The following is a 16188-nucleotide window of genomic DNA, read 5'->3' as shown; positions in this document are numbered from 1 at the left end:
GTGCAACGTCCTTTATAATCCACTCTTTTTCCTTCTGTGCTTGGAAGCATGAGTTTCTAATAGTTAGTGGTGCTGGCTGCAGATTGACCAGAGACTTTGCTTCACTGGTATTTAACACCATAGGTCAAATCCTTTGGCTAAGAGAAAAACTTGTCTGATAGTATTACAGATAGGAATAGAATAGCAGCTATAAACTAATTATAGAATAATTGCATAAAGACAACTGATTAGGATGGAGTAATACTGCAGTCAAGAATATTCTGCTAGTAATTAAAACATATATTGAAGCACAGAATTTCACAGCTCAATTCCACAGTTACAAATTTTTGTAATACTTTCTGTAAAGAGCTGGACATCTACTCTTTCTGAAATCACAAGATTTCAGAGTTGAACAGAGTTAAGACTGTAAATGAAAGATTTCTTTGCAACAATATTCTTAAAATATTGTGGTCATTTTAAAAACAGTTTGAAAATCAGGTCATTTGGATGCTTCAAAAACAAAAAATGTCAGAGAGTTCAAAATCACTGCAAGAATATTCAAATCCCACTTTAACTCTTTTGCTGTTTCCTTACTACCAGACATACATACCACCAGACAAAAAAGCAAATACACACTCTAGATGGAGCAAGGTCTCTTTTCCTGATGGACATGGACCTACCGAGTTACCTTGGGCTTACATTTTTATGCTTAAATTTTCCCTTAAGAAGAGCATGCACGAGAACAGATGCTTACACCTCACGGATTCTGAACCATCTACGATTCTTGAATAGCAAGTGCTGCAGAAGAGCCAACATAGTGAAGCAAAAATGCTGCGGTTCGTTTCTCGGGAGGTGAAGAACTCTCAGACACACTATTAGCAACAGAAAAGGTATATTTGCAAATAGGGTCAGAGTGAAGACAAAAGACCACACTCTGCCCCCAGGGAAAACTCTCAGCTGGCTTTTATCCTCTCTCTCCTGAGCATGTGTGCAGAAGCAGGAACTCTTACAACTCATTTCCGGTTCATACAAACATATATGTAAATACGTCACTTCATACGTCGCTTGTCTATTATAATTAACTACTTAAGTATGCGGGGCGGATAGGCTTATATGCATTAGCTAATCACGCATGCTTAGAAAAGCTCTCCAGGTTACCAAAAGTTCAAACCCTCTCTCTGTCTCAAGGACACAATCATTAAAATGGCAATTTCTCTTATCTACATGAGAAAGCACAGGGAGTGTGATTTAGTGTAACAAAGAGATAGTAAATTTGCCAAAGAAGAAAAGGGAGTGATACCTTAATACAAAGAGTTCTTGGTAGTTTCTTCCCCCACCAGGCACGAGATGCCAGCTGTGCAGTTCTAACAACACTCTATTCATAATGCATTTTTAATAATATTTCTAACAATAGTATTATTCTGGCAATATAGAAGTGAAGAAATTTTTAAAATTAAGCTGATAGCAGTAAGGGATTTGTAGCCTGTATGCCCTATTACAACACTTGTGTAAATGATAAATAATAATTAATAATACTAGAGCTCTACACCTAAAAGCACTTCTCTGCAGACCTCAAGGGTTTTTACAAAAATGTCTACATATTAGTCCAATTTTATAACCAGCTTTTACTTAAGGGCTCACAACAAGAGGCAGTGGCAAAACTATGAATAGAGTCCAGGTGGCCAACAACTACAGCATGGATGATCTGTCCCAAAGGTCAACATAACACATTACGATTCAGTAGTATACAGAATTAAATAGGCCAGAATTGGAGCCTGCTTCCCTCTTCAACCAATCAGCTGGTTGGATGGAACAGCCAGCCTGAAATGCCTCAGCTGGTTAGACCACGAATGGCTGATGGTTAGGGCTTTTGACAGTAAGTCTCCTAACTCCCAGCCCTGAACTTGATCCATTAGATGAAGACAGTGAACACAGCCCTATATTCCATGTGTAAGATGCAGAGAACTTTGGTGATTTTCCACTTATGCTGGTAGTGGTAGAACTGCAATTCAGGACAGGATTTCTCCACACACCTGCTGCATTGATGCACCTTTGAAATAGTTACCAGGACTGAGAAATATGTGCAGGTTCACAACTTAGTGTTATAAGCCATTTGTCACATGAACCACTAACAACATAAAGACATTCATTCTTCCCACCCCGCTCCCTCCACTTCCTAAATGATTGTTGGCCTGTGGGGTGAGGTCATGGTAGAGTCAGAAGGACAGACCTCATATGGTGCAGCTGTGAACCTTGTCAGAGGGCTGGGGGTGGAAAGAGAAGCATGGGATTCTAGTCAGCTGGTGCTACCAGAATACGATCTGAATGCACTGAATGCACGCAGTAGACCAAATGCTTCATCCGGGCAGAAGTCCAAGTAACATCTATGAAAGTTTTCCTTGTGGAAGGACTTCAAAATCTAACCTGGTGCTTTGGTTCAGATCTAACCTAGTATAAATTCAACTGGTTTACATAAATAACAAGAAGCTAATATCTCAGAGTTAGAGCCTAAATCACCTGAGAATGGAAAAGAGAAACACGTGTGGCTACATTCTCTCCTCAACAAGATACACTCAGACCAAATTGCAGATTGAGACTATTAAGGAGCAGCTTACAGTTCCCCGATTCTCATGCTGCTCTGGTCCCAGGAAAATTAGAGTACCTCTGCTCCCTCATGGACCTTACATTAGCAGAGATTTGTCATAGAGGAGCAAAACTTTGTTCCACTCCAGCTTTTCTTCTGTCACACCCTCAACCTCCAGTGAGCGATAGTGGAGACGGGTTTATAAGCTGGCTCCAGTGACTTCATACCAGTTGAATATAGTCAGTTAGTCAGCTGTAGCCAGATAAAATCTGCTTTGTCCAGATAAGGTGGGTCGGAAGAAGCAGAACTGGAGCTGAGAACTTGAGCCAAGAGCTTAAAAAAAAGAGGCTCAAGTCTTTTTTAGAAGCCTCTGTCTTCCTAAATAGGGACCAGTTCAGCCACCTCCCTGCTGGGCCCCCCTCGGGCCCCGAGAGAGACACGCCTGGGCCAAGGGTTAGCGAGGAGTTAGTTAGGGTACTTCTGGAGAGGCTGGACGTGTTCAAGTCCGCTGGTCCGGATGATCTTCACCCTAGGGTTCTACAGGAACTGGCTGAGGTCATTGCGGGACCCCTGGCACGGCTCTATGAGCACTCGTGGTGCTCTGGCGAGGTGCCGGAGGACTGGAAGAGGGCCAATGTGGTCCCTATCTTCAAAAAGGGAAAAAAAGAGGACCCGGGAAATTACAGGCCAGTTAGTCTGACCTCAATCCCGGGTAAGCTCTTTGAAAAAATTATCCTGGCACACATCCAGGAGGGCCTTGCGGGGGAATGCATGCTCAGGGGCAACCAACATGGGTTCATCAGTGGCAGGTCTTGTCAGACCAACCTGGTGGCCTTTTACGATCAGGTCACCAAATCATTAGACGCAGGGGTTGCTGTGGATGTAGTCTTTTTGGACTTCCGGAAGGCTTTCGACACTGTCTCTCACCCTGTCCTCATCAAAAAGCTGGGAGACTGTGGTGTCGATGCCCACACGGTCAAATGGGTCGCCAACTGGTTGGAGGGCCACACCCAGAGGGTGGTAGTGGATGGGTTCTTCTCGACCTGGAAGGATGTGGGCAGTGGGGTTCCGCAGGGCTCGGTCCTCGGGCCTGCACTGTTCAACATCTTCATCAGTGACTTGGATGAGGGGGTAGAAAGCACCCTGTTCAAGTTTGCTGATGACACTAAGATGTGGGGGGATGTGGGTGCACTAGAAGGGTGCAATAGGCTACAAACTGACCTTGACAGGTTGCAACGGTGGGCGGATGAGAATAGGATGGGGTTTAACACTGATAAGTGCAAGGTGTTGCACATGGGGAGGAAGAACCGGCACCACACTTACAGGTTGGGGAACTCCCCTCTTGCCAGCACGGAGACGGAAAAGGATCTTGGAGTCGTCATTGACTCCACGATGAACATGGGCCGGCAGTGTGGGGAGGCAGTCAAGAAGGCCAATCGTACCCTGTCATGCATCCACAGATGCATCTCGAGCAGGTCCAGGGAGGTGATCCTCCCCCTCTATGCGGCACTGGTCAGGCCGCAGCTGGAGTACTGCGTCCAGTTCTGGGCACCACACTTCAAGAGGGACGTGGACAATATGGAAAGAGTTCAGAGGAGGGCCACTCGTATGATCAGGGGTCAGCAGGGCAGGCCTTATGAGGATAGGCTACGGGACCTGAACCTGTTTAGCCTCCACAAGAGAAGGCTAAGGGGGGACCTTGTGGCCTGCTACAAACTGGTCAGGGGGGATCAGCAAGTATTGGGGGAGTCCCTGTTCCCCCGTGCGCTGCCAGGAGTGACCAGGAATAACGGTCACAAACTGGCGGAGGGTAAGTTTAGATTAGATATTAGGAGGCGCTACTTCACGGTCAGGGCGGCTAGGGCCTGGAACCAGCTTCCAGGGGAAGTGGTGCAGGCTCCTAGCCTGGGGATTTTTAAAAGGAAGTTAGATGAGCACCTTGCCGGGGTCATCTGACCCCGGTGCTCTTTCCTGCTAAGGCAGGGGGTCGGACTAGATGATCTACCTAGGTCCCTTCCGACTCTAGCTACTATGAAACTATGAAACTAGGCTATACGAAGTCCCCCAAGGAAGTTGAGAGCTATCTGAAGAAAATAAACTGCACAATTAATACATATTAACTAGAGTTGTAACTTAAATGTAATTGTAATTACAGTAAAAGAGTGGCCCAATTAATGTACATTTTTTAGTTTTTTCTTACTTTTTAGGAGTCTTTATGAACATTAATTAGCTAACTATTTTACCACCACTTTGAAGTAGGTAAGCATTCTCATCCCTATTTTGCAAGACAGGAAAACTGAGGCACAGTGTGGTTAGAGTAGGTTCCCTAAGGCTATAAAGCAAACTAGTTGCAGAGCTAGCATTGGCACTCACAAATTCCTGACCTGCAGTTCAGTAGGGCTGGGCGAAGCTTCAGGTGGTGATTCGATTTGAAGGAGATTTGACCTGATTCAATGGCTGAATCTCCAAATCCGAATCAAATCAGGGGACCAACGTAAAGGTCCAAATCAATTCAAAGCTCCCCAAATCTTCAGAAAAGATTCAGAGAGCTGTGATGATTCAGGCAGTCCCTGGTGGCTGCAGCACGGAGCTGCAGCTGACTCCAAACTGGTAAGCACTAGGGGCAGGGCAGTGGGGGAGGGGAGCATGGGGGAACCCCTGCCAGCTCCTGACCCCACCTTCCCCCAGCCCCACCATGGCTGCCCCTGCCCGCCCAGCTCCCAGTACTTTAAAAAAAAGACCCGGGTACTCACCGGGTGCTGCTGGGCAGGGGAGACGATCCCCGCTGCTCCCCACTGCCCCACGCTGCATGGGGGGCTCTGCATGAGTCCCCTGCCCCCCCGCACTCCCTGGCCCCCCCCACCGGTGCCCCGCCCGGGCCCTTTAAGAAACAGAAAGCCAAGAAAAGCTCCGGGAGTCACTGCTCCTGCAGCAGCCTCAGGGCTTTGGGGATTGTGCAGAGCCCCCCACATGGCAAGGAGCAGTGGGGGGCAGCAGGGATCATGAGGAATGGTGAGTCTGGGGGTTTTCTTCAGGTTTTTTTTTTCTTAAAGGGCCAGAGCTGGCCCGGGTGGGGCACCCATGGGGGGGCTGGGGGAGTGAGGGGGGCCAGGAGGCTCATGCAGTGTGGGGCAGTGGGGGGCAGCGGGGATGGCCCACCGCCTGGCAGCACCCACTGATTCGGGGCTTTTTTTTAACAAGTGCTGAGATGGGGCAGGCGGGGCAGCCATTGCCAGGCTGGGAAAGCGGGCGGGGGGTGGGCCTGGCCTGCCTGATTTGGAGATTCAGAGATTCAGCAGCAGCCAAATCTCCGAATCAGATTTGGCCAAATCAAATTGGGACAGCGATTTGAATCACCAAATCGAATCACTGTTCCCTGAATCAGCCTAATCCAAATGTGAAGCAAATACTAGCCACTTCGCACAGGCCTACCGTTCAGTTCATGAATCCAGGCTCTTTCTAAACATGAAGTGACACAACAAAATGCCTTCAAGATTCAAGCATCTGGTACAGGATGATTCACCAGACAAGCCCTGGATTCCCTTGCAGTTACAGAACACATCTCCTTGTTACAGATATGTTACTATGATTGAAAGTCTTTTATGCATGAAACACATCTTTGTTACAGGGTTCTACAATGTTTAAAACAATAGGATTGGTGCCTCTGTACCCTACCAGAGTACATACAATAAATAGTGATGGTTTATGAGCATGCATGGAGCATCAGAGTGTAAGATACTTAGGGTTATGCCCAGTGACACCAACAATACCATACTGTCTCATGAGGCTTGGAGGAGATCCTACTGCACTGCATTTTATAACAAATAGCATTCTGTAGTAAGAGCACACCCAGGGTATCATATAAAACATGGTGTGGCTTGAAGGCACTTCCCAGATTATATTGTTACACCATGCCATGCTCGTGCAGAAGGAATTACAATATGATCCATAACATGTGGAGATTGCCGAAAGGCTTGTATTGTAATACGTCATATGATGATGAGGCTGCTATAAGGCCCATGTTATAATGCACTGCATGGTGAGGACATCGAGCGTTCTAAGCTCCAGTCTCTTTATAATACATGACAATAAGTTCTCACAACAACGTGACATTACCAATATTATATGAGTAATGGATTTTATTACAGTACAATGAAGATTAAAAAGGGGACTTGCTACAATCCCAGCATGATAGTTTAACACCAGGAGCTTAAAAAGAAAACATCATCACAGTACTATACTTCACATGCCCTATTAACATGATCTGGGCTTACTGCCAGGAGCTCATTAGAGATTATTAAGAGGCCTTTCAATGCAAAACACTATCTGTAAAGTTTAATGGGCATGCTTCAGAGACCACTATGATGGTGTCCTATCAGTAGTGAAGAAAATTCATAAGAGTTCTATATTTTGTTCTGTATTTTTCATAAAGTGAAAAGAAAAATCTGGATATTTGCTTGGAGTTGAAGTATAGCCCTGAGTCATCTACTGAGTGTTCTGGAAGGGTGAAGTCTTTTGTATTTAAAAATACAGTATCGTATATTCATCATCATGTACAAGTATGTGGCCAGAGAGCTTTAAGGGCTGAGAGCAAGCAGCCAGCATGTGCTGGCCAGCCCTGATGAGGCAGCCATTTTAGATCCAGGTTCTCAGGGCTGGAGTAGCAGTCTGCTTCTAGCAGCTGAGAAGGCAACATCTGGTTGGGCTGCTGCTCTCAACACCTTGGAAGTAAGGGAAGAGCTAAGGGGATGGCAGGAGGTTCCTGTGGACCCAGTGGGGCCCAGAGCCCCAGGAAGGCAGCTTCAGCCTAGTGTGAAAAAGGCCCAGGCTGACAAGGGGACTAACAGCTTGTAGGCCTACAAGAGGGCCAGGCAAGCCCTGGAGTAGAAAAGGGCTCTCTGGTGAAACCTAGGAGGGACTCCTTTCTGGAGTATGAAGATCAGCACCTGCTAGGTTGACTCTTTGATCCCTTGCACTGGTCAATGCAAGTGTCAGGGCCTCAGGGCAATTAAGCCCAATCCGAGGGACAGGCCAGGACCACTGTGAGCTATCTGGCACCCTGACTGGCCTGGAGGCAGGGCCAGAGCCCATATGGGCTGAAGGCCCCTCCAAATGGGGGTACATCACAGCCAAAGAGGGTAGGGGTCAGCCAGCATGCAGGCTGTTATATTATTGGAATGGGGTCAGAATGAGAGCTGGGCCCAATGAGAGACAGCCCAAAAATATCATCCAGGAGCCCTAATGAGGGAAGTAGACTAGGGCAGGTAGGCCTGCATGGTCCTGGGCAAGACCTAAAACTGCATCCTGCCAAGGAAGGGTAGTCTGGTGGGGCTGTCCATGGTGGGACAATCCCCCAAAAATGCCAGGCCAGTTACCTCCCTGGTGAAAGGTAGGTAGGGGTGCCTGATAACCCCAGCCCCCACCATACAGTGGATCATTCAGATGAGAGGGCAGGAGGATCAGGTGTGCCTAGGCAGAGGCACCTGAACCTGTGGGTGTGTAAGACCCCAGAGGATAGTGGGACCAGGCATGCCTAGGGAGGGGCATCTGAGCCCGTGGGGTGTAAGACCCCAGGAGTAGTGGGGTCAGGTATGCCTATAGAGAGGCACCTGAGCCTGTGAGGGTGCAATACCCTGTGGCCCCAGCATAGGGGCAGAGTGTGGACCCCAGAGAGGGGTGTGTGTTGAGGCCCCAGCAAGAGAGCAGGCATGTGTTGAAGCCCGAGGAAAGGGGAAGCTTGGCCCAGGTAAGTCTTTGGATGTCTGAAGCCACAAGCTGGAGCATAGAACAGCTCAAGGATGCCATCTGCAAGGCACGGGACACAATAAGGGGAGGTCAGGATTGTGTGCAAACCCCTAAGTATTGGGATCTTAAGTGGGCAGCCTTCCACTTTATTACAACCATTTTACTTTACATCTGCAAACGAGATTGGGCAGACTGCCCTAGATAGGTGGGTGGGCCAGTACTGTGACCAGGCCTGGCAGAATTGTCTACTGTCACAAAGGTAATAAAGACTTTTTTCTAGTTTCTGCAAAGGCATAATTTTCAGACCAAGACAATCCAATAGAGGAACTCTCCAAGCTGGAACTTTAACCAAATGTAGCATGTGCTGTCTTACAAAACCCTATAGTCCATAAAAGCCATGGCAGGATGGATACAAGCAAGATATAAATTGTTGAAAGTTGGAGGCTTCATTCATCTCAAATGATGGGCAAGAGCAGATGTCTCCTATGCATTCATTAGTTTGTGCAGGATTAGTTTATAAAGTGAATCCAGAATGCCCAAAGCATGATTCTATTGACTGCAGGTTTTAAAGGCATTAATGCTTTCTGCTGGGTGAGACAGACTGTATTTTTATATATATATATATGAAAAATAAAGATAGATAGATAGATATATGAAAAATAAAGCTAAAAAACACGTAATGCCATTCAACACTGTTTTTATTCACACACACACACACACACACACACACACACACACACACACACACACACACCAGCATTTTCTCATGCTCTCTTACACTCCCACTCCTCTCACCCCATCAGGGAGTGACAAGCACTGCTGATGAATGAAACAAATTTTCTTTTAGGATTCATAGCTATTGTGATAGTTAATATTCACTCTGTGATCATTTTTAGTTGACCAGGGATATAATCTAGAAACTCTTTGGGTTACTGCTAAAATTGCCTGGTTCAGAAGAATCTTACTGAGGGCGATGTGTCTTCATCAGATGCACAGGCATTTGGGCAGAATGCCACCAAGAAGTAAAATGAAGAACATTACTTAGCTTGAGGTCCATCCAGTGACAAGTGACCCAAGTGCAGGTGCAACCTAAGTACAGCTCATTAAACAGCTACTAGCAATACTGAAGGGAAAGTATATCTTTACATCCAGTCAAAAGTCATAGAAGTACAGACTATATGGAGATTTTGCAAGCAATTATGTTGGAAACCTCCTCGGTAGAGGCTGCTGCCATTTGCTATCTGTGATGGCTGCTTTGGCAGACAAACCTGAAAGGTAACTGTATTTTAGTCAACGGCTGACAGCTATACTATATCTGATGCCATACAGGGTAGTCATTTTCTTCTTTACCCAGCTTAAGAAGCCATAGACAAAAATATTCTAGGAAGAAATTAATGTATGTAATATATTGCCTCTAACGGGACTCTATCCTTGTCAGTGAAGAGAGCAATATGACCAAATAATGGATTTAAATTGATTCCCAATATTTTGACCTGTGGAGTTGAAAGTTCCTAACTTTTAGGTGACCCTCCCTCTCTCTCCTGTGAGACGGAAAGGGCAAGGAGCAAATTAAGGAAGAATCTTGCAGAATCTGTGCCTAGTGGTTAGAAAGGGCTTAACACAACCATAAACTGAAGCAAAAAAACAAATGAGAGAGCCTAAAAGAAAACTTAAGTTTCCTTTCCCCTGAGGGTGGGGCAAGAAGAGAAGAATCTCTATAGGAGAGGGGTATTGGAGGAAAAATTAAGTGCAGAGGAAGGGCTGAAGAGTCCTGGAGAGGGACATTCAGAAGTCCCTGGTTGTGGCAAATATGTTAACTTTTTGGAGGAAAGGTTGCATTCAGTCTTAAGCCATTCTGGGTATGCTAAGAAGTCTCCACTTGGTTCTCTTGGTATGTAACTACACTTCACCCTTTTTTGTGCTTCTAGTTAGCTACCATTTCAGATTTTACCTTTTTTAAAGCTTCTGGAAAAATGTATTTTAAATTATGAATGAAAGGAATGAAGGCTCAGAAGCAAAGCCACTCCAGACTGGCCTATATTACCTATACATCAAGAAACTTATACAGGCAACCCCTGCTTAGTGCTGTTTCGCTTAGCGCTATAATGCTCATTTTAAATTGATATCTGATTTCACTTAGCACTTAGCAAGTTTTATTATAACACTCATGGTTACCACCTGGGGTCATTACAAAGAATTGCGGTTGCCATCTTTGGTCATCAGATACTCTTTGTTTCACTTAACGCTTATTTTGCTTAACGCTCGGTTTTTCAGGAACCAATTGAGAGCGCTAAGCAGGGTTGCCTGTACAGTTGAGCGCTAAGTGAAATCAGGTATCGATTTAAAATGAGCATTATAGCAAAACAGTGGTAAGCGAAACAGTATTAAGTGGGGGTTGCCTGTATGTGAAAGGAACACAGTAAACACAAATCTGATCAGGTTCTAATCTAATCTAATCCTTCTAACATACCACATAACAAGTTGCTAGGAAATCTCATCATGATTTGAATCAGATTAAAGGCTGGTTGGAAAAGTAGTGAAGTAATATCTTATAGACAACGTATGCATTTCTTGATTACTTTGCAAATAGACATAAACACATTCTTTTCCTTTTACATTATGTACAAAGGACATGGATGCCTCTGTCACTGGAGACATTTTGCAAACACTTCCCACCATTACTAAAATTGGTTCATTTCCACTGGCAGTAGTAATACTGGGAGTCCATACATCCACTGCCACTTGTATTTTAAACACGATATCAGCTTTAGAAGATACAGTCATGGGTGGATCCAGGATTGTGGCAATGGGGGTATGGCCACACCCCATTTGGCAATGTGGCACATGTCAGTGAAGACAGCTCATTGCGCACATCACACAGCTGAAGGGGGTGTGGCAAGAACCTTCTACTGTGATCCTGAATGCTGGTGAGCTCTCAAGAGTTCCCCGCTTTCAAGAAGCTCCAGAGTGCAGGGGGAGACGGCCACTGCTTTTCACTCTTCCCCTTCCTCCCCACACACTTGAATTCAGAAGCAGGGAAAAGGAGCGTACAGATGGTGGCTCTGGAGCTGCATGGAAGCAGAGGCTGAGCATTAGGGGTGTGTGAAGCAGGCCCTATTCAATTTGGGTTCGGCCCAAATCATGGGCAGTGATTCGATTTGTTGATTCAGATCACTGTCCCGGATTCGATTCAGCCAAATCCAAATCTGAAGATTCGATGCTGATTCAGAGAATCAGCGATTCGGCCATAGACACAGCTTTAAATGTTTTTTCTACATACCTTGAGGTACCAGTGTGGCTTGTGAACATTGCAATGCTGGGGCACATGGAGCATCCCACAGGAGTGCAGGGGGCCCTGCACATGCTTGGTGGCAAACCCGGAAGTGGACTGGAAGGAGTTCCAGTCCACTTCCAGGTCTGCTGCTGAGCGCGCTGGGGAGCCCCCCATGCACCCCAGCATTGCAACATTCATGAGCCACCTGCTACCTAGAGGTATGTAGAAAAAACTTTAAAGCTGTGTCTATGTCCAAATCACTGAATTGATTCAGAGGGTTCCGATTCAATTCAGAGAGATTAAAGAGTCCTCTGATTCAATTTGGATTCAGAGATTCAGCCACTGAACTGGGCCAAATCAAATCAGGGACCGAAGCTTCACACAGCCCTACTGAGCATGGCTTCCAGCCACTCCACCCCCAGTGCTGGACTGGGGAACAATGGGAGAAGAATGAATGGCAGCAGACTCTGGAGCTGCTAGAAAGTCAGAACTCCAGGCAGAACTTGTGCTTACAAGCCAGTGAGTTCATATTGCTCACAGCACATTCAGAGCTCCTAGCAGGAGCTCCATTGACATGCTGGTGAGCTCTGAATGCTCACTGAGCGTGCAGTGCACAGTCAAAGGGGATTGTAACCATGCTGTCACATCCTCCTGGATTTGCCCCGGGCACAATGTTTAAAATAGGAGTGAACTGGGCTCCCAGCATCACTACTACCCCTGAGAGTGAACTTGTGCCAGCAATGGACAAGGCCTCATACAGCAGTAAAGAAAGTGAGACGGTTGCAAAATGCTGATTTTTATCATGAGTATAAAAGCATACTGATATCATAAATGGATCTGGCTGTATGACCATTATACAACTTGTTCCTTTTGTTCTCTTGGACAACTTGTAATTGAACATAGTCTGTGGTTGATGTGTGCAGTTACATTCTTAAGCTTTGTGTTTAAATTGTTTGGTTTTTAACTGATCTAGTTTTTACCTAGATGTTTACATATCAAAGTATATTTATTTAGAAGACCATGTGCCAAATCCCAAAGCCATTACACCCAGCCATAAAAATATTTTCAACAGAGCAAGCAGATGCAGAGAAGCTGGAAATCATCTCAAGCAGCTGACTTAACAGAATTTAACTTCCAACCACCTGACTGTGGCATGAAATTACATGACACTTTCTCTTCTCCCAGCAGCAGGGCAGATAAAGTGACTATTATGCATTTTTGGAAGTATGTTTTTATCCTGCTATGGGGTTTACCCAATTGGTTACATCGAAGCTAATGCATGACTAAGCTAACTACTTTGGAGGAGAAGAAATGGTCTTATAACCAAAGAAACAATTAGACCCAGACAAGAGTTCGTGGAAGTCCAGCACGAGGTTGATTGCACCAAAAAAGATTTAGGCTACATCTACAGCACCAAGCATTTGCCCTTCTTTTACTCCTAACTTGCTTGATTAGGTGTTCTTGATTTCTCTTTATCTTCGTGTCCAGAAAATAGAGGATTCTTGGGCACAAGCTCATCTTCCCTCTAATCCTCACAATTGCCTAGGAGATGGAGTCCTCAAGCTATTGTTCCTTTCTTTTTCTCTTTACCACAGAAGATAGGATTGTTTGAAAGGTGTCCTCCTCTTGCTCACATCCCAGGCATTTGGGTGCCCTTTTTCTCATGTTTTGCCTGAAAGAGGCCTTGTCTCTCTCTTTTTCTTCCAGCCTTAGATACGGCATTCCCAGCATGGATCTCTGTCTCTTCTCCCCTTCACCTGTCCTATGAAGTGCATGGAAAAAGATTGCTAAGATGTAAGGGAGTCTGCTCAGAAACAAGGGAGACTCTCTTCCCTTCCCTATGTCACATACTATGGTTTCTTGTCCAGATTAGGAATCAAACAGTTTCAGCATATATGGAAATGGTTCTGTCTAGATAGTATTACAGTCCAAGTTCCATTGGGGAGTACATTATGCTGCTTGCTGCCTCTGCAGGAATATAGGGAAGTGCTTTTTTATGCAGTTGCAAGCTGTTTTACAATGAGTTGATGAGAGAGCAATTGGCTTAACTTCTCTAATGTAGACAAACCATTTATCATCTATGTGTCTGCAAAGTGATCAGGGGGCACACAGGGTGCATGCAGTGGCAGAAGCCACCCGCCCCCGCCCCTCCAGATGAGCTGCACCCTGCCCCTGCCACTGCCCCAGCCCCACTCCCTCCCTCACCACAGGAGCCTTGATCTGCCCCCCTCATGCCCCTTCCCTCCCCCCTCCCCTCACAACAGACTTACCAGCTGGACCCCAGCTGCATACTGGCAATCAGATTGATATCGACAGATGTGGCTCATTTAAAAAAAAAAAGTGGCCATCAGTGTCAGCCCCAAAAATCTCTAGTGGTGCACCCCTACTCAAAACCTGTGGCCACTTTTGATCGTGGGGGCATTGTTCCCAACTAATGCGTCTTATTTTCCAAGAGCCTGCCTTTTGCCCTCTTCAGAGGGAGTTGTGTTTCCCCAGTCTAGGCTTGATATCCTGCCTGTCCCCTCTGATTTTTCTTTCAACATTTTAATGTGCTTGCATGCAGCACCATGTTCCTGGTCTAGAAGAGGTCTCCACAGTGGTAGCTGCCAAGCCCTTCTAGAGGTGAAGTTTCCATCCTCCTGAAGCTGCACACACTTGGCCTAACAGGACCTGATGATAACACTTCTAAAAATTGAAAGTGCGCAACGCATTGGTCTTCTCTCAGAGCATTTCCGTTGTATTGTCATAATTCCCATTTTGTTCCCATAGGAAACAGACAGTATATGACATGCTTTTCCTACTCATCTACTTGTTTTGTTTATATTTGCCAGGAAATCTGCGAGAATCCACGCTTTATACTTGGTGGAGCCAATAGAACTGATATCTGTCAAGGAGAATTAGGTATGGAATTTTCTCATTCCTCCTGAATTTTTTATTTCTTGCACAGCACCAAATATCTGTGTAAGATCTAACTTTTAACCATTTTTCTTACAAGTTATCAGTGCAAATCATCTATATCTTGTTACAATAACCTGAAGTCGACTGGTTCCTTATTTATATAGCTAATAGCTAAACCTAGGAACCTTCCTGTAGCATTGTAGATGTGGACAATGATGAGAGAAAATCTGCTGTGTGGTGTTTGCTATTCATCATGATTCAATACTGTGGTATTTATTACAATCAGAAGTTTGGAAGACCTACCTTTTCTCCCAAGCTTTCAAAAACAGGGTATGTTAGGATGAGCATAAGGGTATGTCTGCATAGTAAACTTACTGTGCAACAGAACGAAGTCCTATTTAACTTTGATCAAAGCACAGTAGGTAGTTATGCTGCTTCCAGGGTGGAAAGCAGTCTGCCAAAGAGTACTGCTGTGGAGCACAGTTAATTTATCATGTAGGAGACATTTTTTATGCTGATGTGTGAATAGAGGAGGAAGAGTGTGTTACTGGTTTATTCTGATGGATTTGTACTTGATGCTGCGATATGCATTACAGTAACCTGTAAAGGCCTCAAGTGTATTGAGGCCCTATTGAGTGAAGTGCCATGCACATACCCAAAGGAAATTGCAGTCTCTGCCCCAAAGAATTAAGCTCTGATCTCAGTCCTTGACCCTACTGTCCCCCGTGTCTCCCTGCTCATCAGCAGTCAGTTCATTTTGCACCAGGGGGTTTGCATATGTTGCTAAGCCCATTTCTCTGCGGTATGCATAAACTCCTTTTTGAAAATGCTAAACATAACCTGGAGCAATTACAGTTCATGCTTTTTCTCTATGCCACTCAGCTCTTTTTTACAGCATTGAAGCGCCAATAAAAATTTCAAACCACTGTTCAAATAAGCCAATGACTTTAAACTGAGTCGAAACAACAAACCATATTAACAGTGCCAGTGAGTGGGTCTTCATTAACAATCCACATCCAGCTCCACTTCACTCTGGGGTTCCATGTCTAGCTGCAACTGCTGCTAACTGAAAGGTCTACTACAGTGGTTCTCAAACTTTTTAGATTCAAGGCACCCCTCGAAGTTTTCACTCATTTTTGGACTACAGAAAAATAATAAAGCAATTCTTTAGTTGTAAAGAACTCAGAAACACCACAACAGGTCAGAATGCTATTTAATACTATGTACTCCTATTTGAAATCTCAAGGTTTATCTTGTGAATCATGTTTGCACTTAATAGTGCACTAACATTGCGTAGGATCCTTGAAACGATCTCAGGGGACTCCAGGGTGCTGTGGCACCCTGACTGAAAATCACTGGTCTAGTGATTCTTACTACCTGTTCAAATTTAAAGGTGCAGTAACCAAATACACACATGCTTGCGAACACACACAGGCATGCAGCTTCCATGGTGCTTACAAGACCAACCACCACAATGTAACCAACATTTGTTTTCTAAAGTGAAAAGAAATAAACTACTAAAGCATTTTCTAGAAAGGTGTCTTAAAGAGGCCTTCAAAGACTGTTTTTAGAAGCGTCCTAGTTCCAAGTTGCTTCTGTCTTCAAATCACATGGCTAACTGTAAAGGTCTGTAGGGCAAATACCACACAGGCTGTAAATAGATATTGCATTTGTCCTGGGATCCTGCAGATGTACAAGTCCACTGTCC

At 45.1% G+C, this 16188-nt stretch overlaps 1 protein-coding gene across 2 annotated transcripts in view; it reads left to right on the top strand.

The window, feature by feature from the left end:
- Positions 1-16188, top strand: part of CAPN3 (calpain 3) — a 71819-nt gene that overhangs the window by 3031 nt on the left and 52600 nt on the right. For both annotated transcript variants that reach the window (XM_090033349.1, XM_090033348.1), the window contains exon 2: positions 14414-14483. In XM_090033349.1, the coding sequence (XP_089889475.1) occupies positions 14414-14483 (70 nt within the window). The remainder of the gene's footprint in view (positions 1-14413; positions 14484-16188) is intronic.

Source organism: Crocodylus siamensis, chromosome 2, assembly GCF_052110815.1.
Source record: "Crocodylus siamensis isolate JL-2025a chromosome 2, ASM5211081v1, whole genome shotgun sequence".
Lineage (NCBI taxonomy): Eukaryota > Metazoa > Chordata > Crocodylia > Crocodylidae > Crocodylus > Crocodylus siamensis.
Note: the sequence above shows the minus strand (reverse complement) of the source record. Positions and strands in the feature narration are given on the sequence as shown.